General features: G+C 44.9%; 1 protein-coding gene across 3 annotated transcripts in view; it reads right to left on the reverse strand.

Moving 5' to 3' along the window:
• Nucleotides 1-3,431: 3,431 nt before the first annotated feature.
• The window catches only part of PHRF1 (PHD and ring finger domains 1), a 44,300-nt gene continuing 21,344 nt past the window's right edge, over nt 3,432-26,387 (reverse strand). For all 3 annotated transcript variants that reach the window (XM_069965476.1, XM_069965474.1, XM_069965475.1), the window contains exons 6-20: nt 25,526-25,647; nt 25,134-25,228; nt 24,757-24,923; nt 23,170-23,302; nt 22,712-22,809; nt 22,367-22,554; nt 21,082-21,201; nt 20,832-20,980; nt 15,774-18,493; nt 9,302-9,560; nt 8,030-8,376; nt 7,462-7,639; nt 5,334-5,389; nt 4,588-4,716; nt 3,432-4,128 (exon numbers count right to left, since the gene is read on the reverse strand). In XM_069965476.1, the coding sequence (XP_069821577.1) occupies nt 3,979-4,128; nt 4,588-4,716; nt 5,334-5,389; nt 7,462-7,639; nt 8,030-8,376; nt 9,302-9,560; nt 15,774-18,493; nt 20,832-20,980; nt 21,082-21,201; nt 22,367-22,554; nt 22,712-22,809; nt 23,170-23,302; nt 24,757-24,923; nt 25,134-25,228; nt 25,526-25,647 (4,911 nt within the window). In that variant the 3' untranslated portion in view covers nt 3,432-3,978. The remainder of the gene's footprint in view (nt 4,129-4,587; nt 4,717-5,333; nt 5,390-7,461; nt 7,640-8,029; nt 8,377-9,301; nt 9,561-15,773; nt 18,494-20,831; nt 20,981-21,081; nt 21,202-22,366; nt 22,555-22,711; nt 22,810-23,169; nt 23,303-24,756; nt 24,924-25,133; nt 25,229-25,525; nt 25,648-26,387) is intronic.

A 26,387-nucleotide genomic window follows, 5' to 3' on the forward strand; every position in this document is an offset into this window, starting at 1 on the left:
ACCGCAGCCAATCAGCTGCCAGGTAATGTATACAGTTTAAGCAAGGGCTGCAAGGACATCGGTAACAATGTCCATGCAGCACTTCTTAAACAATTATTGGGTCGTGTAATAGACCCAGTAAACGAGCACCATTCTAGCAGATCGGCGCTTGTTTACAGTTATAATCGGGCCCCCATCGGCCCATGTAATACTACCCTAAGGGCCCTTTCACACCGCCCCAAGGTGAGACAGGAAACAGGGGCAGAGCAATGACATAGCCGCTTGTTAACAAGCCCTCGCAAGACAATAATAATCACAAGACAATAACTATAATTTTTAGGGCAGCACAAAAGATCCAATCAGCCAATTAATAAGTATTTGCGTGTTTATCACCAGAATACTGATTCTTTTACACAAGCCGATTTTCCGGTGAAATAAGCATTCCTAGGAACGCTCATTACTGATAATCGGACCCCAAGTGTGGCGATTCTACAACCTTTGCCATAAATTGTAATCTGAGATTCTGCAAAACATCTCAGATCCTTCTATTAATTTTAGGTTATAAAAAAAACCCTGTTTATAAGAGTTTTAAAAAAACACAATTCAGGTTCACAATCATTACTTTACAGATTAAATCAATTTTTAAGGAACAGAAAAGCAGAATTGTAGAGAATTTTTTTTTACCCCTATATAACAGTTCAAAATAAATACATCATCTCAATTCCTAGGAACAGACACAGTCCAAAGGAAATACATTGGCTTGGTCAAACATAGCCAGAAATCCTCCCTCCTGGATTCACTGTGGAATCCTGTGCATAAGCTTTACCAATAGTAAGACAGAAGAATTACCTATAAACTCAACGAATCACAAGATGGATTTGTTTCACATTATGTTTTAAAAATGCCGCCCTAGGGAACATGGACTCCATACAGCATACTCCATGGCAGCATGCAAGTTCTGCAGCTGTGGGAAATCAAACGCAGCGCATTCAGGTCCGGAGTACCAAACCCGAACATGTCTGACAGGTCAACACTATTGTCAACCCCACTCGGAGCTACCATCTGATTACATGTTATAGCTGTGTTTCAGTCAAAAATTTGGCAACAATATAATGTAGGGAGATGGAAGTCTTAAAGGGGTTGTCCGGCGATAAAAAATTATTCACAGAATAACACACATTACTAAGTTATACAACTTTGTAATGTATGTTATGTCTGTGAATGGCCCCCTTCCCCGTGTCCCACCACCCCCACCCGTGTACCCGGAAGTGTGGTGCGCTATACATTACCTGTCACGTGCCGACCACGGTCTCCGATCCTCAGCAACTGTGCTCAGCCAATCGCGGCTGAGCAGCTGATGACATGGCCGCGTCATCAGCCACTCAGCCGCGATTGGCTGAGCTCAGTTATGCTCAGCCAATCGCGGCTGAGCTTCGGATGACGCTGCAGAGGGCGGCCGGCACTCGGGAAGATCCGCTGGCCTCCCGAAGAAGACGTCACTGCTGACGATCGGAGACCGTAGACGACACGAGATGCGGTGAGTATAATGCACCACACTTCCGGGTCTAGCGTGGGTGGGGGGAAACACGGGGAAGGGGGCCATTCACAAACATAACATACATTACAAAGTTGTATAACTTTGTAATGTGTGTTATTCTGTGAATAATTTTTTATCGCCGGACAACCCCTTTAAGGCATTAGCTGTATCTCTCAAAACCCTTAGGGTCTGTTCACACGTACAGATTCGCTGCGTATTTATCGCTGCTAGTTTCTCACACATAAATCCACAGTGATACTGATTGCTATCAAGTCAATGTTTGTGTATTCTAGCTGCATGTTTGGTGCGATTTTTACATGCAAGTTTTGATTTTCACATGATTTTCACAGGCGAGTTCAACACCACAAAAAACGCAGCTACTTTCGTGCGAGTTTGATGCGAGTTCTGTGCGAGTTTTACGCAGCGAGTCTGTGTGTGTGAACAGAACCTTAAAAGGCTTATATGTGGCTATCAACCTTTACTATATTGCATATACTGGTCCTTCTAAATATATCACTTGAGAACTGCATTTATGAAAACTTATTTTTTTAACCATTAAAGAGAGTTTTCCTATAAAAAAAATATAATTAATAATAATTTCTGAGCTTATGGTCCAAGAAAATAAAAACATTTTTTTTTTTGGTGCAACATAATTTTTTTTTCTCTTTTCAAATCTTTTCTAATGTCTCCTTAATGGACTTTTATTTTTGACCGGTCTTATGCACAGCAGTTTTTCTAAACCACCTTTCCCGTTAAGTAAAAATTCAAAAATTGTGTATTTGAACCAGATATTGGGGCAGACAGGCTTAAACGCAGAAGTTTTGGGACACTAAACCACCAGAGTCTAATGTCCCAAGCCTAGCTGACAGGTTCCCTTCAAAGTGTGCTCTACTAGACAGCTCCAATGGCCATTAGTAGGCGCAGGGCCCTCTCGATTACCGATCTAGCTTCAGTGATTGTATTGCTGTGGCACCATGATTGGTATTGATTGTGGTGATCAATATACAGTAATCCACATCACTAAAGGGTTTTCCCAGATATATATTTTTATATCTAAATGTTCTCAGGGTAGGGAGAGAAAATAAGTACATATGTACTGCTGGTGCCATCCCCCACGGCTCAAAGATTCTTCATTGTTCTTTATCTTGAAATGCCTGCTTAAAGGGATTATCCAGCGCTACAAAAACATGGCCACTTACTGCCAGAGACAGCCCCACTCTTGTCTCCAGCTTGGGCGGGGTTTTGCTGCTCAGTTCCATTGAAGTGAATGGAGCTTAATTGCAAACCACACCTGAACTGGGGACAAGAGTCGTGGTGTTTCTGAAAAAAGTGGCTATGTGTTTTTGTAGCACTGGATAATCCCTTTAATCAATCAGTGGGTGTAGTGGCAAGCGGTTGGCTTGAATTTCCTATGTGTTGGGATAGAGGAAAGGTACCGCCTGAACAGCACTGACTGGGGATTGGTGGCAAGGTATTTATTTTCTCCCCTTAGCCAGAGTACATATAGAGATAAATTATTTATCCAGAGAGTCCCCTTTAAAAATGGAGAATAAGGGGACATATACAGGCTTTGTCAGTACTGTAGCGCAAAGATTTAAACAGATGTGGAGCTCCCAGCATCATAATGAATGATGATGCCAGGAGTTTAGCAATCAGTTTCATTTAGCATCTCTCTCTTTGCAGGACTCAGCAGGTCCATGCAGAACACTGATCAGCTAATCATTTAAATGGATACCATGCAAAAACGGAACACGTTCTGCCTTGTTCCTCTGCAGATTACAGGAAGTTGCCAAGGGTAAACGTATGAGTATTTGGGGACTTTAAAAACCTTTAAACACAAGGCGACACCATGCAATTTTCCTGCTAGATTCTAAAATATGATGCAATGTAAACAAAGAAAGAGCTACTAAAACCATTAAAATTATAAATTGTCCTTCATACATATTTCACTGTCAAAGGACAAATCTTTATTCCAGGACATTTTCTGCCATTGCTCTCATTATAAAGGCTAGGTCTTCACCTCTCTTCCATGCCAATGACAAGTGTACCCACAGAAAGATACTAGCTTTTACAAATGTATCTATTCATTCTTCTGTGTATACATCAGTAACACAAACTACGAAGGGATAGAACAACAGCTGTCACCAATGATCCCCAGTCTGGAGGACACAGCGTCCGTTCTGCCTGTCCTTTAGTATCTTCCTCCATGTCTCTAGTGAGGACCTCTGTGAAATGAAAGCTGGCAGACTGGTGTGCAGTATATGGCAATACGGTTCAAAACTGGCAAACAAAAATCCAAGACGAGTTTATAAGAATAAACCAACATTTTTTTTTGTCCTGAAAAATGAAAATTGTCTCCTCTTTATTATACAGTTCATCCGCTGAGCAGGGAGGGGGGAGGGAGTGTGACCAGTTCACCTCCAGTTACAGATGTCTACTTAGTCTGTAGTTCTCAAAATACTTTATATAGGTGACTCGCGGCCTAAGTCATGATCTTCAAAGCTTCCTGATTTCTTCTGTTTATTTCTTATGTGTTTGTACTTATCCACATAGCCCTTGACCAAGTTCACCACTTTAACTGGATTGATTTCTCCGCTTTTACTGTGGCAGATCTGCAACAGGAAAAACAAACATTTAAAACACATATATATATGCACACACAGAATATTGCATTTGTGTATGTTACAGCTTTACTATCCCAAGTTACAAAAGAAATGAAATGTGAGCCCATAATTACCGTGGCCTATTTCAGTCCTGCAAGACGAAGTAGCTTTCTACATTCTTGCATTTTAAGACCATTCAAGAGATTACCTTTACCTATTACTATAGCTGTTTAAGGCCTTGTTTTTTTTCCTACCATAAGTGATGGCTCAGCCCCTGCTCTCACATTATCACCACACCATCTGTACAGGATAGTGTGTCAATGCCCTGATACCAGAGCTGTACTAGGTTTACTAGGGGAAGCAGTCACCAACCTGTAGCTCTCCCCAGATGTTACCAGACTACGACTCCCAGCATGTTACTATACTAACTCCTGCCATGCATAATGGCTTTTTGTCTCGAAAACTCACCTTTTGCACAGCTTTACGCAAGATCTCTTTGTATTCATCCTTGGTGATTTCCCTCTTCTGGTAAAATGGTTTTATGGCCAGTTTGACCTCTTCTACCGCTCTCTCCTGCATGTGAAGCTTCTTCATGTACTAGGAAAGAAAAACGCAACCAATATATTAAGTGGAGAATAAAGCTAAGATACCAGAAAATTATGGTGCAGAAGCACTGCACATTTTCTGAAGCTATTCCACAGAGTGTCAACATACCCTTATAGTGTACCTTATATCTTTGAAAAACCTGTTATGGTCTTGTGTTGTATAACAGTTCAGCTCAATTTACTTCCAAGGAACTGAACTGCAAAACTACACCCAAACCGAGGACAGGAGAGGTGCCATGTTGTTCTAAGCCTGGAGAGCCCCTTTAACATCACTGGGCTTTGATCAGAGAGAAGTGTGAGCAGTATACAGATTTATGGAAAGACTACAGAGAGAGTCTATATCCGTACTATAAATCTGTATGCTGCTTGCACCTCTGCCTGCTCAAAACCTCTGACATGTCACAATGACTGGCCATACACACAATAACGTTCAAAAAGGTTTGCCATTAATGTGTTTGGGGACCTTCTAGCTTGTATATCTAACTTAAAACTTTTGCAACTTGCTCCTTATTGGAAACTTTTAGAAGTGAAAAAGAAACAATAAAAAGTTTGCCAAGGCAGAAATGTGATAACGGCACTGTGGTCTGGCACATACACTTTCTATATTACCTCTTCATTCTTTACTTTTTCTCCTTTTTTTGGTTTTGATTTTCCTTTTGCTTCTCCTAGGGGAAATAAATACATATATGTGAGGCAACAATCTATAACAAAGAGAGACTACTTTGACATCTTAAAGTGGTATTCACATCTCTAAAAATATGGCATTTTAATACGCTAGCCGTGTTCCTGTGAGGGACCTAGAGAACTGAAATAAGGTATTATCTTCATTTGCAGGATGAACTGGATCCCAAAGGTCATATCCTAGTCCAGGGGTACTCAACAACTTGTAGTGAAGGTCCACTTACCGGGGTCTATTGTCAGGTGAAGGTCCGAGCTGAACATCAGTAGTAAACGTGTTTTGTTACTTTGTCACAAACGTTCAACTATTTATATACAGAATTGCTGCTTATTAGCGGGAAAACTGGCATTTTTTCTCTCTCACCAGGCCTTTGATATTAGGTACAAAGGGGGTGACTGCCCTGGTAGTATATAGCCCCCCCTGTTGCTCCCCCAGTATTGTATAGCCCCCCTGTGCGCTCTCCCCCAGTAGTATATAGCCCCCCTGTGCGCTCTCCCCCAGTAGTATATAGCCCCCTGTTGCTCCCCCAGTAGTATATAGCCCCCTGTGCGCTCTCCCCCTGTAGTATATAGCCTCCTGTGCACTGTCCCCCAGTAGTATATAGCCCCCGTGAGCTCCCCCCAGTAGTATATAGCCCCCCTGTGCACTCTCCCCCAGTAGTATATAGCCCCCCCTGTGCACTCTCCCCCAGTAGTATATAGCCCCCCTGTGTGCTCCCCCCAGTAGTATATAGCCCCCCTGTGCTCTCCCCTGTAGTATATAGCCCCCGTTGAGCTCCCCCCAGTAGTATATAGCTCCCTGTGAGCTCCCCCCAGTAGTATATAGCCCCCCTGTGCTCTCCCCCTGTAGTATATAGCCCCCTATGAGCTCCCCCCCAGTAGTATATAGCCCCCCTGTGAGCTCCCCCCAGTAGTATATAGCCCCCCTGTGCTCTCCCCCTGTAGTATATAGCCCCCTGTGAGGTCCCCCTCTAGTATATAGCCCCCTGTGAGGTCCCCCCTGTAGTATATAGCCCCCTGTGCGCTCCCCCAGTAGTATATAGCCCCCTCAGTAGTATATAGCCCCCTGTGAGGTCCCCCCTGTAATATATAGCCCCCTGTGCGCTCCCCCCAGTAGTATATAGCCCCCTCAGTAGTATTTAGCCCCCTGTGAGGTCTCCCCTGTAGTATATAGCCCCCTATGCGCTCCCCCAGTAGTATATAGCCCCCTCAGTAGTATATAGCCCCCTCAGTAGTATATAGCCCCCTGTGAGGTCCCCCCTGTAGTATATAGTCCACCTGTGCGCTCTCCCCTTGTAGATGCCCCCCAGACAGAAAAAAAAATAACAAAAACAACTCACCTAGCACCTCGTTCCCCGCTGCGGCTGTCTTCTTCACTCCCGTCGGTCCGGCTCCCGGCTGATACGCGCTCTGTAGGGATGTCCCGGGGATTCCCCAGCAGAGCGCGCATCAGTGACCTCAGCGTACGCCGCCGGCCGGCACTTCCGGGAAGAACAGGCCGGCAGCGTACACTGAGGTCTGTGGTGCGCGCTCTGCTGGGGAATCCCCGGGAAGTCCGCAGAGAGCGCGTATCAGCCGGGGGCCGGACCGACACTGCCCCCAGCCCCACAGGCGTACTGACATCTAAGGACAGTACGCCTATGGGGCGGGAGGCAGTGCGGTGGGGAGCGGGACCTCCTAACCGCCCCGGGACGGACCGGATCCGGGGCGGTTAGGAGGTCTGACCAGGGGTCCGGACAGCTGGCCTCCGCGGTCCGGGTTCGGACCGCGGTCCGCCAGTTGAGGACCCCTGTCCTAGTCCATCACTTTATTACAACCACCTAACCTACAGCAAGCACAACGTAGGCTTGTAAAGACAATCATCCTCCACACAATAATAGGGATATTCTTAGGTACTAAGCAGTGCTAAGATGTCTTTTCATACTAAATACTTCTCAATATCAGGTATAGCTTTACACATGATCCAATCATTGCTGTTCATTGACAGAGGGGGTCATCAGGGGTCAAAACACCTGCAGTATACATTACATGACAATAAATATATTACGTGGACTCTCACCTGTGCTTGCTGCCTGCATCTTGGGTTCATTTGCTGTAGCCAGACTGCCAGGTTTGGGGGTTTGGCTTGGCATGGCTCTGCTGCTCTGAACTACGCAGGGTATTGTGGGCTCACTCACAGGGGCAAAAGGGGGAAAGACTGGTGGGAGAGGTAATGGTGGCAAGGTCTGTGGAAACACCTGTTGAATAAAATTGTGATGTTTATTGGAAAATTTACATAAATGTCAATGCTGCAAGGGATTTACTTCTGTTCTCCAACTTGCTAAAATTATTCATGGATGAGCTGACAAAACTTACTACTTTGGCCCTGCACAGCTTTTGTATAAGTTTTGTCGATCATCCTGTGTAGGTAGGGTAAACAGGACTCTCTGTCTCCCTCCTAGTCCTGTCAGTATATTCTGTATTCTGCTTTTTCCACTTAGAAATCCTCCAAATGACATACACCCATATTATAAAGCTTAACTTTCCTTCCTCTGGCCTCAGATAAGGCAGCAGAAAAAAAAAAAGCCTAATGGGTTCACCTTAGGGACCCACAACTTGACAGCCAGGATACATAGCCTAAAGATTACCTGAGGAGGAGTATCTGTGGAAATCCAAGGGATCTGACTGGTGTCTTTCACTTGTCGAGTTGTATGTCGGTCCACACTTACAATTAATGGTTTGTTTACAGCATGTGCAATGGCTTTGTCTTCGGATTTAACCAGAACACTATTCTGGATTCTGCTTCCTGTATTCCATGATCCCTGACTTACTGCATGGAGCAGATCGGATCCCTTCAAGGATGCATCCGGGGTGTTCCAGACTAAAGGGCTGGAAGTCTCACTTGAAGGATCTGGTTTGAAACTGGTAACGTCATTGGCTGTAAACTTAGGTGCATCTGCCCAAGCCTCCGACTGAGTGCTGCAGTAAGGGGAAGCTTTCAAAGAAACAACAGAACATAACATGTAAGAAATTGTAGCTTACCAGAGGGCTTAAGGTCCCAATACACCTTCACTGTTTGCTGAACAACCATTCGGCTAACAGTTATCTCTCCTGTCCTCCCCATACACAAACATAAGGCACCCCTGCTTCCTGTGTTCTCTATGGGAAGGGAAGTAGTAAGCCACAGTTAGACAGCTCTGGCAGTGGCTTATCTGTCCAAGAACAAAAATAGGCCAGGCAGTGAAATTCCATCACAACCGACCCAGATGACATCCGTGGAGACTCCGGAGGCCCCTAATATACTTTATATTGATCAAGTCCGAAACCAGTGATTGGTACAGCCAACTTCAGTATAAAGTGTATGGGGATTGATGTTTAGTCTGGTAGCAGTGGGGTTGTGGGACTACTGGGTTGCTCCCCCTGTGAGCGCTGGTGTTGTGGCGGTTGCTGCCCAGCGATAGAATAGGCACCCACTAGAAAGAGGTGAATGTGAAATTAGCAAGTGACCTAATGCAAGCTGATCGAATGTACACAAACAAACTTGTATCTAACTCTAAATTCTGCTAAGAAATACTAGTCACACATGAAAATCTAAGCCAGATGGGGAAGGATACTGATTCTGATCTGTGCCTGAGCCTAGCAGCACACAGATGGACACATGGAAGCAAAAAAAAAAAAAAAAAAAAAAAAAAAAGGACTAAGGTGGGTTTTTTTTATGCTAGGAACACGACAAATTACTTCAGAACAACTACTGAGTAGATTTCAGTTAGACAGGGGATTCATGGGATAACGTCTTTAAATAATAAAGATTAGATAGAACAATACTCCAATCTAGAAAGGACACAGATCATGTCACCGTATTCTACTTTATTCTCTGATGGTCACACTGTGATGCCACAAGCCAGCGGCATGGTACTTACACACAGATTCCTCTGTGGTGGTGTTCTCATCTTTATGGTGAAGGTTCCATGTCACTCTCTTAATCTGAGGTTTGGATTTAGGGACAGAAGAAGGGGCTACTTCTTTAAGACCATCTGACTTGCCAACTTCCACTGTGGAGTTCCTATTATTTGTGGTCTTTTCATCAATGTGGTTTCCTGCTCTCCCATCTCCCGAAGTTTCATCATCTTGTAGAAATGGTATGGCTGCTTTTTTAGAGAAGTTAATCACAGTAGGCTCCTTGAATAAAAAGTAGATAGATATATAGGTTTATTTAAAATACTGTTGCAATTTTTACAGATTAAATGGGGACTGTCCTTTAAAAAAACAAAACAAAAAAAAAACATCTGATTGTTCTGGTAGAATGGATATTCAGACGCCCACTGAACACTAGAACTAATGGGGAGACTTACTAAGCTGGTCTCTCTCTGCCCTGTTCTTGCAACAAGAGCCAGACTTCTTTCAATGGGACCACCTACTGCAGCGAGAAGGAGAGAGAAGAGCTTGGCCCCTTGCTTCCCTCCACTTGTTCTAGCAATTCTCCCTGATCCTGACCAATAAAAACATTTTTAGCACATGACAAGACAAACATTTACCAAATTTTTTGCTTTATAATCAATAAGAAAATATCTTGCTAAAAAGTGCCCATGTCTTATAGTCGACAGCAGGGCCGCCATTAGGGCAGTACTAGCAGTACTGGTGTATGGGGCCCGGCCTATGGAGGGGCCCGTGCTGCTTCCCACACACTTAAGTTTGTGAAAAGCCTGGTTTACACAGAGTGCAGGGGGAGGGGACAGCTCCCGCTGATGCAAGGGGCCCCCTCTACTTAACTCAAACCATGGGGCCCCCCTCCTCCCTGCACTCTGTGGACCGGGCTGCAGAACTCCCCCTCCCCCACGGACCGGACTCCGTCCTCAGCAGCTCCCTGGCTCTGACACAGTGACTTCCGGCCTGTGTGGTCTCCCAGGAGACAGGAAGATGCAGGGGGCCCCCTCTCCTCTCTCCTGCCTCCCTCTCCCTCTCAGCTGTGATGTCTTTTCCCTCCTGTATACAGCTCTGCAGTCGGGTGCAGAGGGGGAGGGGCTGCAGACTGGGCTGGGAGCAGAGACTTCACTAGTGACCCCCCTGGAGCGTCCTGCATAGAAAGTAAGTGTGTGTGTGTGTGTGTGTGTGTGTGTGTGTGACCATATATCTGTGTAATCTGCATGTGTGTGCTTCTGTATCCATGTTTGTCTGTGTGCTGGTAGAGGTATATATGTAATCTGCATGTGTGCATCTGACACTATGTGTGCTGTCTGTATCTATGCTATGTGTCTGTGTAGAGGTATATATGGGATCTGCATGTGTGTGTCTGTATCTATGCTATGTGTCTGTGTAGAGGTATATATGGGATCTGCATGTGTGTGTCTGTATCTATGCTATGTGTCTGTGTAGAGGTATATATGGGATCTGCATGTGTGTGTCTGCATCTATACTATGTGTCTGTGTAGAGGTATATATGGGATCTGCATGTGTGTGTCTGTATCTATGCTATGTGTCTGTGTATATAGGTATATATGGGATCTGCATGTGTGTGTCTGTATCTATGCTATGTGTCTGTGTATATAGGTATATATGGGATCTGCATGTGTTTGTATCCGTGTAGTTTCTCTATGTTGGCATATTTGTGTATCCTGTAATCTGCCTATCTGTGTGTGTATACATGTATTGGGGATCTATATATGTAATCTTCCTGGGTTTGTATCTATGTGATGTGTTTGAGCATACTTGTGTATAGGGCTGGGCGATTAATTCACTCAGAATGTTAGAATCGTTTTGATTTTTTGTGAAAATCATAAATTCGATTTTCACAAAAAATCATTGAGGGCGGGACGGCGAGCGGCCGAGCAGCGAGAGAAGAGGGGCGGGTGGCCGAGCAGTCCAGAGATGGGCAGTGTGGGGTCGGCGGGCGCTGCCGTGAATGGGGTGGAGGCCATGGCAGGTGGATAAGGTCAGGAGATCCAAAGAGGAGAGAGACTGAGAGTAGGGCGCCCTCTGCCGCCTGACACCCCGCTGTCCCCGCACACTGACTGACTTCCCGCGCTTTTATTATAGCGGGGACGGGATTCCTCATCTCTTCCTGCTCTGATAGAGGAGAATGGCCGCCAGAAGTGCTGGGGAAGTGTCACCACACCAGCTCACGCGTGACTGGCCAGCTACTGCCAAACTACAGCTCCCAGCATGCCCTGACAGCCTGTGTATAACTATTACTGCCAGCCTGCCCTGACAGCCTATGTATAACTACTACCCCCAGCATGCCCTGACAGCCTGTGTATAACTATTACTGCCAGCCTGCCCTGACAGCCTGTGTATAACTACTACTCCCAACATGCCCTGACAGCCTATGTATAACTACTACCCCCAGCATGCCCTGACAGCCTGTGTATAACTATTACTGCCAGCCTGCCCTGACAGCCTGTGTATAACTACTCCCAACATGCCCTGACAGCCTATGTATAACTACTACCCTCAGCATGCCCTGACAGCCTATGTATAACTACTACCCCCAGCATGCCCTGACAGCCTATGTATAACTACTACCCCCAGCATGCCCTGACAGCCTATGTATAACTACTACCCCCAGCATGCCCTGACAGCCTGTGTATAACTATTACTGCCAGCATGCCCTGACAGCCTGTGTATAACTACTCCCAACATGCCCTGACAGCCTATGTATAACTACTACCCTCAGCATGCCCTGACAGCCTATGTATAACTACTACCCCCAGCATGCCCTGACAGCCTGTGTATAACTACTCCCAACATGCCCTGACAGCCTATGTATAACTACTACCCTCAGCATGCCCTGACAGCCTATGTATAACTACTACCCCCAGCATGCCCTGACAGCCTATGTATAACTACTACCCCCAGCATGCCCTGACAGCCTATGTATAACTACTACCCCCAGCATGCCCTGACAGCCTGTGTATAACTATTACTGCCAGCATGCCCTGACAGCCTGTGTATAACTACTCCCAACATGCCCTGACAGCCTATGTATAACTACTACCCTCAGCATGCCCTGACAGCCTATGTATAACTACTACCCCCAGCATGCCCTGACAGCCTGTGTATAACTACTCCCAACATGCCCTGACAGCCTGTGTATAATACTCCCAAAATGCCCTGACAGCCTATGTATAACTACTACCCCCAGCATGCCCTGACAGCCTGTGCATAACTACTACCCCCAGCATGCACTGACAGCCTGTGTATACTACCCCCAGCATGCCCTGACAGCCTGTGTATACTACCCCCAGCATGCCCTGATAGCCTGTGTATACTACCCCCAGCATGCCCTGACAGCCTGTGTATAATACCCCCAGCATGCCCTGACAGCCTGTGTATAATACCCCCAGCATGCCCTGACAGCCTGTGTATACTACCCCCAGCATGCCCTGACAGCCTGTGTATACTACCCCCAGCATGCCCTGACAGCCTGTGTATACTACCCCCAGCATGCCCTGACAGCCTGTGTATACTAGCCCCAGCATGCCCTGACAGCCTGTGTATACTACCCCCAGCATGCCCTGACAGCCTGTGTATAATACCCCCAGCATGCCCTGACAGCCTGTGTATAATACCCCCAGCATGCCCTGACAGCCTGTGTATACTACCCCCAGCATGCCCTGACAGCCTGTGTATACTACCCCCAGCATGCCCTGACAGCCTGTGTATAATACCCCCAGCATGCCCTGACAGCCTGTGTATAATACCCCCAGCATGCCCTGACAGCCTGTGTATACTACCCCCAGCATGCCCTGACAGCCTGTGTATAATACCCCCAGCATGCCCTGACAGCCTGTGTATACTACCCCCAGCATGCCCTGACAGCCTGTGTATACTACCCCCAGCATGCCCTGACAGCCTGTGTATAATACCCCCAGCATGCCCTGACAGCCTGTGTATAATACCCCCAGCATGCCCTGACAGCCTGTGTATACTACCCCCAGCATGCCCTGACAGCCTGTGTATACTACCCCCAGCATACCCTGACAGCCTGTGTATACTACCCCCAGCATGCCCTGACAGCCTGTGTATACTACCCCCAGCATGCCCTGACAGCCTGTGTATACTACCCCCAGCATGCCCTGACAGCCTGTCAGTTACCCCCAGTTCCCCTAAGTCACCCCCAGTCTTCCCTAGTCACAGGGGGATCGAGAATCGTCCAAATTAAAAATAAAATTGAGATTTTATTTTTTGGCCATATCGCCCCGCCCTACTTGTGTATATCTGCCTATTTGTACAGTATGGGTTTGCACATCTATTATATATTTATGTTGTGTGTATTTCTGTGTGGTAGTACAATATATGTCCTGTGTGTAGTGTGTGGATATGTAGCACATTGATGGATTATACTGTAATATGGGTGGTATAGGGGGCAATCCAGGACTCTCAGGGGGCCCATAGCTGCTCACATATTGTGTTGCAGCCCCCACTCTACATGCCCCAGATTCCCAGACAGTCTCTGTATTCCTCTGGCAGGTGACTTCACACGTACAGTATTTCAGCAGATTTCATGCTGCAACTTCCGCAGCAAAATCCGCTGCAATACTGTCATTTCCTATGAATCTACATTCTTGCAGCAGATTTTTCATTCCCTGTGACAATGTAGCCGCTGCCACTTAATCCACCAGCTGCCGGGCTAATATGTCACCTGGATGCGCTCCCATCTGCTTCTCTGGGTCCTTGGCATCCTGCTCAGCCACTGTGCGATGTCCCGCCGCTGCCACTGATTGGACGTCAGGGAGCCAGGAGCCAGAGAAGCAGGCAGGAGTGCGGCAGTGGTGGGTTAAGTGAGCAGGGGCTACATTTCCGCAGCGAATTATCTAAAGCCATAGGAATAACACTACAGAGCATCGCAGCTGTGGAACTCACAGTGTGAAATCCCCTGTGATACTGTATATATGAAGTTTGTATAAGTGTAGGATGCTGGAAAAGTGCAAAGCCTAAGATTTTTGTCTGGCAGATTCTGCGGAGACGAGGCCGATAGAAAGAGAGAAGGAAAGTGAACGACTCCAAACGAAGAAGACGTCACCTGTGAGTCACTGGATGTAGCTACACTGTAGTGACTATATGGGTCTAATGTTGGTCTTTATATTGTGTTTTGTATAATAAGCAGTATGCTATCCAGTCATTTGGGTGTGGGAATTTGTGGTCATGGTGTTGCTGTAGGATTTTCTGGTCATTTTATTCAGTATTGATATATGGCAGCATTATTCAGTCAATTGGGGTGATCGTATATGATATATGATGTGTCAGTATTATTTGTGGAAAAATGACATTTTCAGCCATTCTTGCATAAACCAATAGTTATTTTTAAGGCTGAAAACATGGCCTAACTGACTTGTAATTTAGCACATATTATGGTCTTTAAATAGCTAAACGTATGTCCTGAGTTTACGTTTTTTTGGATTATTGCATTTGGTAATGTGGGGGCCCAGACAAGTTGGCAGTATGGGGCCCTGGAATTCCTGATGGCGGCCCTGGTCGACAGACAGGGCGGCTTAACACACTGCCCTGACTACTTCCCTAATGGTCAGGCAAAGCACAGTTTCAGCGCTGTGCCCAACTGCTGGGTCATCAACTGTAATGTGACTGACAGCTGCTCAGTATTGCACAGAATCTGGATGTCATATGCATCACCTCTAAACTCCTAAAGGGGGCGGGTTCACAAACAAACTAATCAGGGAGAAGCACTGTATGATGGGAAATGTAGTTTCCCAGCAGGCGCCATCTTGGATATAGATCGGCTACTAGAAACTCAGGAACTGCGGTAGCTACAAAGACGGAGAATGGCTCAAAATACTCAGGGAGACTTGGTGAGTGAGACCAGCTAGGTTTGGTAGCATTTAATTTTTAAGCTCTTAGATGGATAACCCTTTTAAATGCATATCTATAAAGTATTTTGAAGTTTACATTTTACATGTGAAAGTGATATTTTTGCTTAGAAACATGTAATGCCATAAGTGATTTTTTTGATAAAGCAATAACCAACCCCTTACACATACCCCCTTAAAAAAATGCCTTATTCCCTTAGGGCCCTATTACACAGAGTGATAATTGGCCTGCTTCTTTCCGAGTCCCGCACGCTGCAGCTTCAGAGTGGCCTGTCTGAGCTGACAGGCTGCTCAGCCAATCACCGGCCACGGTGGTCCTGGCCAGTGATTGGCTGAGCGTCCTGTCAGCTCAGACAGGCCGTTCTGAAGCTGCAGCACGTGGGACCGGGAAGAAGCGGACCACAGGAAGAGTCCTGTAGCGTGGATAGGTAATGTATACTGTTTAAGCAAGGGCTGCAAGGACATCGGACAACAATGTCCGTGCAGCCCTTGCTAAACTATTACAGGGCCATGCTAAACGATTGATAGGGCCCTCATCGAACGTTTAAAGTGTTTATATCACATTACTTACCTTACCGTCCCCTTCTCTTTTCATCAGTATAGCCTCTTCCAAATCAACATCATCTGGGCTGGCAGCTCCCACGGAGCACACATCATCAGAAAGTTCATTTAACAGAAAATCATCTAAATGGGACGGTGACCACTGATCATCATCAGCTTCCTTCTTGACGGTCAGAGCAGCGATAGTCTTGGAATGATCCCCCTGATGTGGACTTCGTGACTTTGGACTGACAGGCTCTGAGCCATCAGACAAAAATGAAGCTTGAGGACTAACCACAGATGTGGCAAGTAAGTCACTTAATGGAGAAGATTCCTTCGGAGAAGGGGGTTCTGGGATATTTTCACTCTTGTCTTCAGGAACTAAAGAATCCAAAAGAGATGGAGACCAAGGTGGACTTTCTGTTTCCATCTTAACAACTTCTTCATCACAATCAGATAATTCCACTTTTTCTTCTTTAACAGAAACGCTACCTTCCAAGTATGGGAATGTATTTTTTTCATGTACTTCTTCTTTGGGTATAAGAATGGACTTTTTAGTCTCTTGAACAACAGTGGGGGAATCTGATTTGAAGCTAACTGTACATGTTATAGTTGTTTCATTGTTATTTGGGGACAAGACAATGTGTCTTGTTACTTCTTGGTCTCTATATGTGGGAGATTTATCTCTTGACTTATGAACTTTCAACTCCTTGGTCACTGGTTGTGATCTTGAACGTTGCTTTCCCCGATCATCCTTAGGCTTCTTTTTTTCTTTCACTTTAGAACTCCCTTCTTTGTTGGAATTACTCTTGTCACTTTTGTGTTTCCGCTTTTTCTCTTTCTCGGGACTAATGGATCGTCCTGCGGATTCACTCCTTGAATCACGCTTCTTTTTCTTTTTCTTCTTACTGTTATATGCCCTGTGGGATGAGGTACTACGGCTACTAGATCTGGACCTCTTCCTTTCTCTTGAATCTGTGCTCTTCTTTTTCTTTTCTTTCTTTCTCTCTTTTTGACGTTTCTTCTTGGAACGTTCCCAGCTGCCAGAGCTTGACCTATCGCTACGTGATCTCTTTACCTTGTGCGATTTTGACTTGTATTTTCTTTCTCTGTCCTCTGTAGACAAAGAAGCAGACCGTGATTCTCGTTCTCTGGACCTTGTTCTAGATCTCGACCTTGAGCATGACCTCGGTTCCTCTTTAACTATGATTTTCCTTTTCTGTGGCTCAATGCTATGAGTAATAGATAAAGAGCTGGACTCTGAGGGGGTCTCTGCCTCCCACACTACTCTACTACCTGCAGTACTCTGATGAAAAGTCCTGTTTGGAAGGATGTCTGGCTCAGATTTTATTGAAATTTTTGGCTGATCTTCTACATCAAAATGGAAGCCACGGGTACCACCCGCCTTGAGATCAGATGTAATTTTTAGTCCAGATAATGGACAGCTTATTCTAAAAGGAGTATGTTCAGTTATTTCTTCCTTAACTTCCTTTTTGATCTCTTTATCCACTTTAAGGAGAGGGGGAGGCACTGGGCTTACTCTTACTGGGCTTTTAGCTTCTTGTGGCTCTTTGTTGTTGGGCGACATCCCAGAGAAGTCCGGTCCAAGTTTAGATACAGCGACTCTACTGGAGTGGGTGGTGAGCTTAAAGCTCCGAAATGCTCCCACTTTCACGCCACTAGATTGAGCTGTACTAGTGTTCTCTGTGGATGTAGAGGGTATGGGTGGTGTGGCAGGCCTTTCAGGACTGCTATTTTGTGAGCCTGAGTCTGAACCAGTTGGCTCAAAAGGATCATAAATTTCATTTTTAACATTTTTTTCTCTTTTGATAGTCGAAGGGTAATTAGAAGTGGGCTTCTGTTGCGTTTTTCCTTCTGATGTTCGGAACGGGTCTTTTACACTAGGACTAAACTGTCTACAAGAATTAGAACTTCCACTGATTGTTATTCTAAGCCCCCCTCCACCGGAATCTGAGGAACCCACATTTCTCGCTGAATTAGAAAGGGGTGCTTTACTGCTGCTTGAGGCTGTATGACTGGAGGAAATCCCACCAGAGGGTCTTGAAGGTGCTTGAGATTCTTGGCGAGAGTTTTTTTCTGTATTCTGTGTTGTAGCAAACCTGCCTAACTGCCTACTCTCACCTCGACCAGTTAGCTGATTTACGGCAGGCCTTGGAAAGCTGCTACCTGCATTGCTACTGGTAGCCTCTGGTCGCCTACTGTCTTCATTATTAGGGCTGGTGTCCGTTTCCTTTTTGATCTTTGGTATCCGAGGAAATTCAGAAATTTCCAGTCTTTTTGCAGGAGGCTTGCTCGGATGTTTGATCTCTGGTGGCTTTGGTGGAACTGGATCATTTAAGCTGGGCGACTCTGGCTTGTGAAGAGTACCATTCAAGCGAGGCAGCTCAGTCCCCTTTGAAGCTAAACGTCCAGCAGAGGACTGCACTTGGACAACCCGTGGAGTGAAAGCATTCTTTAGTCTGAATGAAGGAATCCCAGGCATTGATGAATTGGGCATAGATAATCTATCCATGGCTCTAGAAGAGGGCGATGATGGAGGGGGTGATGGTGATGGAGACAGTGAGTATAGACCAGATGAAGGAAAACTGAGAGGTGGTTGCTGTACAACAGGTTTCCATGTATTCACTGATGAGGAGATAGTCGGGGACCCTGAGTGGGATGGGCTCGGTTCGGTGAAGCTAGCTGACATTAAATCTTCCCTTGAATTAGTGTTCTGTGAGGAATTTTCACCTAAAAATAATTTCATAAGTTAGTACAACTTTTACCAATATAGCAGAGAACTTAAAATGAATCTGTCAGATGCAATTCTCAGTGTTAGAAAGCTGTTGGGTTAAGGAGAAATACAGTACCCTTCATTTAATTGTCTGTGCTTCAACAACATAGAAAATTATTTTATTCTCTGGTGCCAAGTGTCTGAGGCATTCCCAAGCCCCTAAAGTGCTAAGAGCTGGACTGTCTCCTTGCTCCCCCCATCCCTGCCGCTGCTTGCCTGGCAGTCAGGGCTCTGCTTCCCGTGCCCAGTTTTGTTTCTAAATCTCGTTCATGTGCTGTGCAAATTGCGCACATATGCAAGATTTGGTATCAGGGCTCAGTATTCAGCTGTCAATCAAGCAGGGATAGGAAAGGGAAGTGAGGAGACGTTTCAGCCCCTGCACTTCAGAGGCTTAGGGCCCTATTCCACAGTAACGATAATCGGCCGAATTGGCCCCATTCGGCTGATTATCGCTCAGTGGAATAGAGAGAACGATCAGCCGATGATCGTGTCATCGGCTGATCGTTCATTTAGGGCCAGACCTAAAATCATCGTTCCCCCACCGCGCATTGCTACGGTTGAACAGCGGTGCGCAGCGGGCGACCGACGATATCTCACGTGTCTCCTTCCTATAACAGCTATCTAACAGTAAAAAAAAGAAAAAAAAGAAAAAGAAAATTGGTCAGCTCTCCTAGAACACTGTTCACACTAGGCAGGAGCACGTTGCCATGGCTGAAATAGCAAACACACAAAAACACAGAAAAGTGCAACAGCTCACCGCAACAGCAAGATACAGACCCACCACAGACATGAAAATAGTTAAAAGCAGTTTACGCTGTTTGCAAATAGTAACCAAGAGACTCGGGGGGGCTGCTTTTAACTATTTTCATGTCTGTGGTGGGTCTTTATCTTGCTGTTGCATTTTTCTGTGTTTTTGTGTGTTTGCAATTTCAGCCATGGCAACGTGCTCCTGCCTAGTGTGAACAGTGTTCTAGGAGAGCTGACCAATTTTTTCTTTTTCTGTGTTCCAGTTGGGGGAGTGGCTGCCTTTTTTTTGTCGTGCACTCCACCTGTCTCACCCAGGTGGTGCAATTGTTTTTGCAGGTATTAGACGGATCTTGCATGCCCAGAGCATAGGCGTATTACACGCCATGGAGAGGCCATAGTACAGTGTAGGATCTTCCTCGATATGAGTCCACCTTACCGTGGTGAGGCAGTTTACGCCGTTTGCAAATAGTAACCAAGAGACTCATTATTTTTGTGGGAATTTGTTTGGGCAGTTGGGGGGGCTGCTTTTAACTATTTTCATGTCTGTGGTGGGTCTGCATCTTGCTGTTGCGGTGAGCTGTTGCATTTTTCTGTGTTTTTGTGTGTTAGCTATCTAACAGTGTCAGCAGTTTGTAATCTGAATTGCAGCTGACAGATTCGCTTTGGAAAATTGTCTGTCTTCAGGTGCAACAACCCCTCCCAATATCCAAACCTCCTCATGAATAAACATGACCTGCTCAGTTGCATTTGGAAGACTGTATACAGTATCCCAATGTCAACACCATCAAGCATCCTAGGAGTTAAATGGATTATCCTAACACCTATTCACAGGATAGATGAGTAGTTTCTGATAGGTGGGGTTCTGACCACCGGGAAACCCCAACAAACTTGAAAATGATGGCCCTTTTGTCCCGACTGAACAGCACATTATTGACCTAATTGATCTGCTAGGGCATTGCTGAAGATAGAGGCCAATAGAGTGTGACTAGAACAGTAGCTGTTGCTATTTAAGCCCTTGCGGCTGAATCAAATAAACAAGATAGGTGAAAAATGTTTTAGCTAAGGGGACCTGATGACTGTGCAATCTACTATTCCAACATTTAGCATTTATTCTGTGGATGTAATAAACATATTTGGTGGAAAAATCTCTTTAAAAAACATTTGATGTGTCAGGGAGGCATGTCAAAAGTATTGACTGGTCAGAGTAATCAGACCCATACAGATTGTGAGAATCACTGTAGCATGGTCCGCTCCCTTCTTTGTGTCAGTGAAGGAGTTGGACTCCATAGATTTAAACGATGAGCCTGACTCATCACATGACACAGAGTCGGGAGAGGACTGCACGCTGGGCGTGGACTTCTCCCGCCTCGTTTTCCCGACCTGGACCGGTCAAAACTTTTGACATGTCTCTATGACATATCAAAAGATTTTTTGAAACAACAGAGTCACTTTAATGTAATTGAAAACATTTAATACCGGCTTTGCTTTTGATCATATGCATAAAACAAAAGTGATTGCACTTATCTTACACCAGCATCAATGGCTCACCAGATTTCTTTGCTGTTAAAGATCCATCTCGACTGATCACAATATCAGAACTCTTCATCATGAGCATGCTCTGCCCAGACAGGATACTTCCTAGGAGATCTGGCACAGGTTCTGCAACTGCCACCGAGCCAGGAGTAGATACTCTGCCCCTGAATGAGAGACACATGATAAATTGCCATGAAGGCATTGAACATTTCTTGTCATAAAGCAGGAGATAAATATTACCAATAACATTGTCATTTTCTCATACCGTGACAGTCCTACAGAGATGGGCCTTGCAACAGGCCGATGTGATCTCAAGGCAGAACGGGAAAGGACCCTGCGCTTAGCAGTCAGCGGAGATGAGGAATTACTGTTCTGGTCATCTTGACTGTAAAAAAAAAAAAGATAAATTAAGCACATTGTTTGATTTAACACAATGACAATCGTAAAAATCATTGCTAAAAAACTTTTAAAAGATGAAATAGCCATGTCAGCCAGCTTTAGAACTTAAGAACTATGGATACCTTCATTCATGATACGCAGTTTACAAGTTTGCAACAAGCTCCAGACTTGTTGGTGGTTTCCTCTCTTAAACCGATACACTGATACACAGTCTGTGTGATTTGGAGTTACCACCTTTACTTGTTTTGTGTGTGCTTTTCTCTCCATCTACACTGTGATAACCATGTGAGCTGTCATTCTAGAAGTGCACAAGACAGCTCATTTGTCATTGAATGGTGGGGTGTCAATACCTGCCAATGCATCAATTATTCATCGCCTGCACAGCTGATCCACAAGGGAGCTTGGTGTCAGCACCCCGCCAATCAGTGACTGACCAGCTATCCTCTGGACAGCTCATCAGTACATTATACCCAGAAAACCCCTTTAAATATGATAATGCTAATAGCAAAAATTTTCTTTTATCTGTCAAGCTTACTTATGGCAGTCAATAAATGAGATAAAACTTATCATGCAATTTATTGAAATGAGCAAACTTAATCAGCAAGAATATTCATTTTGTTGCTATAAACAGAGAAGATTTCTTTTAGTCATCATTGGAACTTTAATAAAAAGTTTCGCTGGACTTTTCTTTTATTGTATTGCCCCCCAAAAGTTATACAAATACCCAAAATACACTTATTACGGGAAATGCTTATAAAGGGCTTTTCCCTGCACTTACTACTGCTTCACTTCCTGCATAAAATGGTGATGTCACGACCCGACTCCCAGAGCTGTGCGGCCTGTGGCTGCTGGAGAGGATGATGGCAGAGGGACACTGAGGGGCACAGGAGGGACACTGAGCATCCCCCTGCCATCATCCTCTCCAGCAGCCACAGCCCGCACAGCTCTGGGAGTCGGTTTGTGACTTCACCATGTTATCCAGGAAGTGAAGACTTGATGCAGTAGTAAGTGCAGGGAAAAAAGCACTTTATGTGTATTTCCCATAATAAGTGTATATTGGTGATTTGTATAACTTTTGGGGGGCAATACAATACTTTAATAAAAAGTTTCGCCAGACTTCTGACTTATGTAAGCTGAACTAAGGGATTTACCTGTCAAATGGATCCAGATCATTTGGGTTTCCAAACACAGAGAAGGTGGCAGCACCAATGTCTTGTCTCATGGAATCTAAGGTTTGTTCTGGTACCCTCTGTATGCGAGGCAATGAAGAGCCCCGCGGTGGGCTGCGTATACCCAAGGATCTAGCAATGCGGCAATGGGAAGTTGAAACTCGTCGATTCTGAAAAAAAATTTATAGAGGTCAGAAAAACATCCATTTTGGTTTCAGGAAACACTGCCTTGTTCTGTATTTGTGGGTAACTATCAGGGCAGAATCAGCCTATAAAACTTTCCATGTCTGAAAATATTAGATACAAAAATATTCAAGCAGTACTCACTGTTAGCTTTCGCACTTTTCGTCTTTTAACCCTTCGTCTGCGCCTTTTTCGGACTCCGCGGCTTCCTTTGGATACTTTTGACTGACCTGTTTTTTTTCCTTTTGAGACAAAATGATTTAACATGTTACTAGAACATATAGGCCCAGATTTATCAAAGGGTGTAAAATATAGACTGATATAAACCGTCCACAGCAACCAATCACAGCTGTGATCACGACTCCCAGAGCTGTGCGGGCTATGGCTGCTGGAGAGCATGATGGCAGGGGGATGATCCTCTCTCATTTTACCAGAGCTGAAAGCTGAGCTGTGATTGGTTGCTGTGGGCAGTTTACACCAGTGTATAATTTACACCCTTTGATGAAACTCCCCCTTATAGTTCAGAACGCACGTTACAACACTGTTTAGTATAATGTCTGCTTCAAATAATTTGACTATGTAATTTTTTTCATGAAACCCACCTGTTTTTCTTCTTCGTCTCACGGTGGTTGTGCGAGGAGTTAGGTTTCGTTGGTAAACAGCAGTATTAAGTCCAGCCACAACCGCCTCAATGGTCTCATCAAGCAGAGAAGACAACAAATACCTAGGAACATTCTGGAAACAAAAATAACGCAAATAATGAATGATATTTTTCAGCCACTCAGGACTATAAAATGCACCCGAGCTTAGCAAACAGAAAACAGGGAAAAACTTTTAATTCAAGTTTTTTTTACAGATGGCTTTATTAGTACAACTAGGAGCCCTGGTCGTTCCCACAACATGACATCACCCTCACTATATATTTCCATTGAACATTGAGCATTCCATAGAAGTGATTGTAAAAGTGACTTAAGGTCAAGATACCAGATATGGCACAATTTAGCACATCAGATGGGCGGTAATGTGATGTTACAGAGAGACTGATAGCTTGATAAAGCCATCAGCTAATCGACATTACTGTTGGGTACTTCCCCATCCCCATAGTTCTGCTTCCAAGAAATACACTACAAGCACTTAAAGGATATTTTTTGATATGTTATTACTTATGGAAAGTTAGACAAATTTCTAATGTACATTAATTATGGGAAATGCACATATAGGGATATTTCCCTTAATTTAGTAGATCATGGAGTGTTAGAATTCTCTCAGAAACAGTGACGTCACGACTCAGGGTGTAATTCCTGCGAAGTGTCCAGCAGGGGGCGCTCTTTATGTAGAAGCCTATGGGACTTTATTGTTTCTATGGATGTTTATGTAAACTAATGGAATGTAACGTACAGATTGCTTTATTGATAGAATACATTTATGGAATACTTTGGGGAGCAAGGACACTGGGTTATCCCGATCACATGCCTGCTGCCACTGATACCGCCGGGCACAGGGGAGAGCCTCTCATCACACAAGTGCAGTGCAGCCATCATGCCCTCCTCTGCTCCCCCCTTCTTCTTCCAGGATCCGGGGAAACTTCACACTAACCCATGGCTGACTCCCCGGCCGCCGCTCACACATACCGGCTCCCGATGCTTCCCGGTGTCCTCACTGACCGTCCTCACCCACACACAAAGGCTGCTTGCCGACCGGGGACACCGGGAAGCACCGAGCAGGGAGGAAGGGAGGAGGTAGATGCACAGGCACCTCTATCCCTCCCTGCTCGGCGCCCTCCAAATGTACTGTTTGAATACATTTATGGAATACTTTGGGGAGCAAGGACACTTGCTCCCCAAAGTATTCCATAAATGTATTCAATCAATAAAGCACACTGTACATTCCATTCCATTAGTTTACATAGACATCCATAGAAACAATAAAGTCCCATAGGCTACTACATATAGAGCGCCCCCTGCTGGGTACTCCATTGGAATTACACCCTGAGTCATGATGTCACTGTTTCTGAGAGAATTCTAACACTCCATGATCTACTTAATTAAGGGAAATAGCAGTATATGTGCATTTCCCATAATTAATGTACATTAGGAATTTGTCTAACTTTCCATAAGTAATAACATATCAAAAAATAATTTTGGCCTTAGTTCTCCTTTACCGCAACAACCTGTTGTTAAGATTCATACCTGGCTGCTGCGTGCTGTGGTGCGGATCCTGTTGACACTGGCCCTCACCCTCTCACTCTGCCTGGTGCGTGCAATTGCTCGAGTCCTAACCACATTGGTCCTCAGGCGGCTTGTGGTGGGAACTACATCGGCTAGCAGGCTTGTCACTTCCCCCTCACTGACTGCATCTGGAAAAAGATTAAGGATTAATAGATAAATATTCATTAAAACATTATTAAAACCTGACCTAATGGGTTTTATTAAAATATAAACGCTTTAGGGAACAGTGGCCGATTAACACCAAGTGCACCAACTGTTGCACAATTACAACTCCCATCACATCCTGAGAGCTGCAGTGGCTGGAGATCAGTATACAGTATATGGTTTATAAGAATTACCGTCATCAGGCTGATTATTAGCGGCACATTCAGGGCAGAACCATTCATCAACAGGAACGGCATTGATAGGAGGTGTCAGACATTCCATGTGGTACCTAAAACGTGCATTACAGAAAGCGTCATCCATCCAATGTTTGGAATAAGCATATATACTGAACCCATTTTATATAAATTCTGAATGACAAAAATAGTACACCAGGATAGAATATATACAGATACTTCGGGGGCTCTATAAGTGTAGCTAGCACTGACAATACCAGACACTGCTCTGTGTGGATAGAAGGAACATTGAGGACCTGGAGAGGCAGCACCTGACTCCATTAAATCTAAAGCCTATTTTATGCCTGCCTCAAATGTGGTGCAAAAAAAATAAAAAAAAATCAGACACATACCCAGCATCACAGCCATCACACAGCAACAGTCTGTCTTCTCGGTCACTGCGCCCACAAACTTCACAATTTGTAGGGTTGTCGTCTTCTATCAAAATCTCATCCGCTTTGCTTTGTACTGGAACCTACATGTAGCACAAGAGAAGACAAATTGTTATTCCAACACATACTATACACCTCTAGTTTTTGTGTTTGGCGTCATCTCTTTAAAAGAGTTATCCATCTAAGAGGTAAAAAATGAAATGCCCCCAACCTTACTCACCAGGTCCCCCTTAATATTTTGAGCCATCTCCTGTCTTTCTAGCTGCCGCCATTCCTGAGTTACAAGTTCTTCTAAAAGCCGATCTATATGCAAGATGGCGCCACCCAGGAAACTACATTTCCCTTCATGAATTTCCCTGATTGGTCCATTTGCGTATGCGCCCCCATAGCTTTCTCTCCTGCCTAATGGTGTCATTCTGATTGCACAGAAAACACAGGACTGTTTTTTTCACTGATTTTTGCATCACATCACCCCAGTATGTATTCCATACTAGCTGATGATGTAGCAGAGCTGATGTGTAAATGGTGTAACTATGTGCTGCATAACAGATACCTGTTTACCAGGGGTGGGGGGTGTAGTGTGGGTTTAGATCTCTAATTGCCAACTGTGAAAGAAAACATTCTAGCTCCATTCAGACTCTAAGAACATCCATAACACTTACAATATACAGAGCTGTGACACAAAGACAGGTACATATGCCTGCATTCACTGAAAGCAAGCAGAGATAGAACTATAACTTTTCATATTACAGAAACATGGAAGCAGCACTTTCACTAGCAGTGAACAGGTGCAAGTCAATAGACAGTTAACCCAGTCCCAGAG

Source organism: Dendropsophus ebraccatus, chromosome 4 (genome assembly GCF_027789765.1).
Source record: "Dendropsophus ebraccatus isolate aDenEbr1 chromosome 4, aDenEbr1.pat, whole genome shotgun sequence".
In the NCBI taxonomy this organism is placed as follows: Eukaryota; Metazoa; Chordata; class Amphibia; order Anura; family Hylidae; genus Dendropsophus; species Dendropsophus ebraccatus.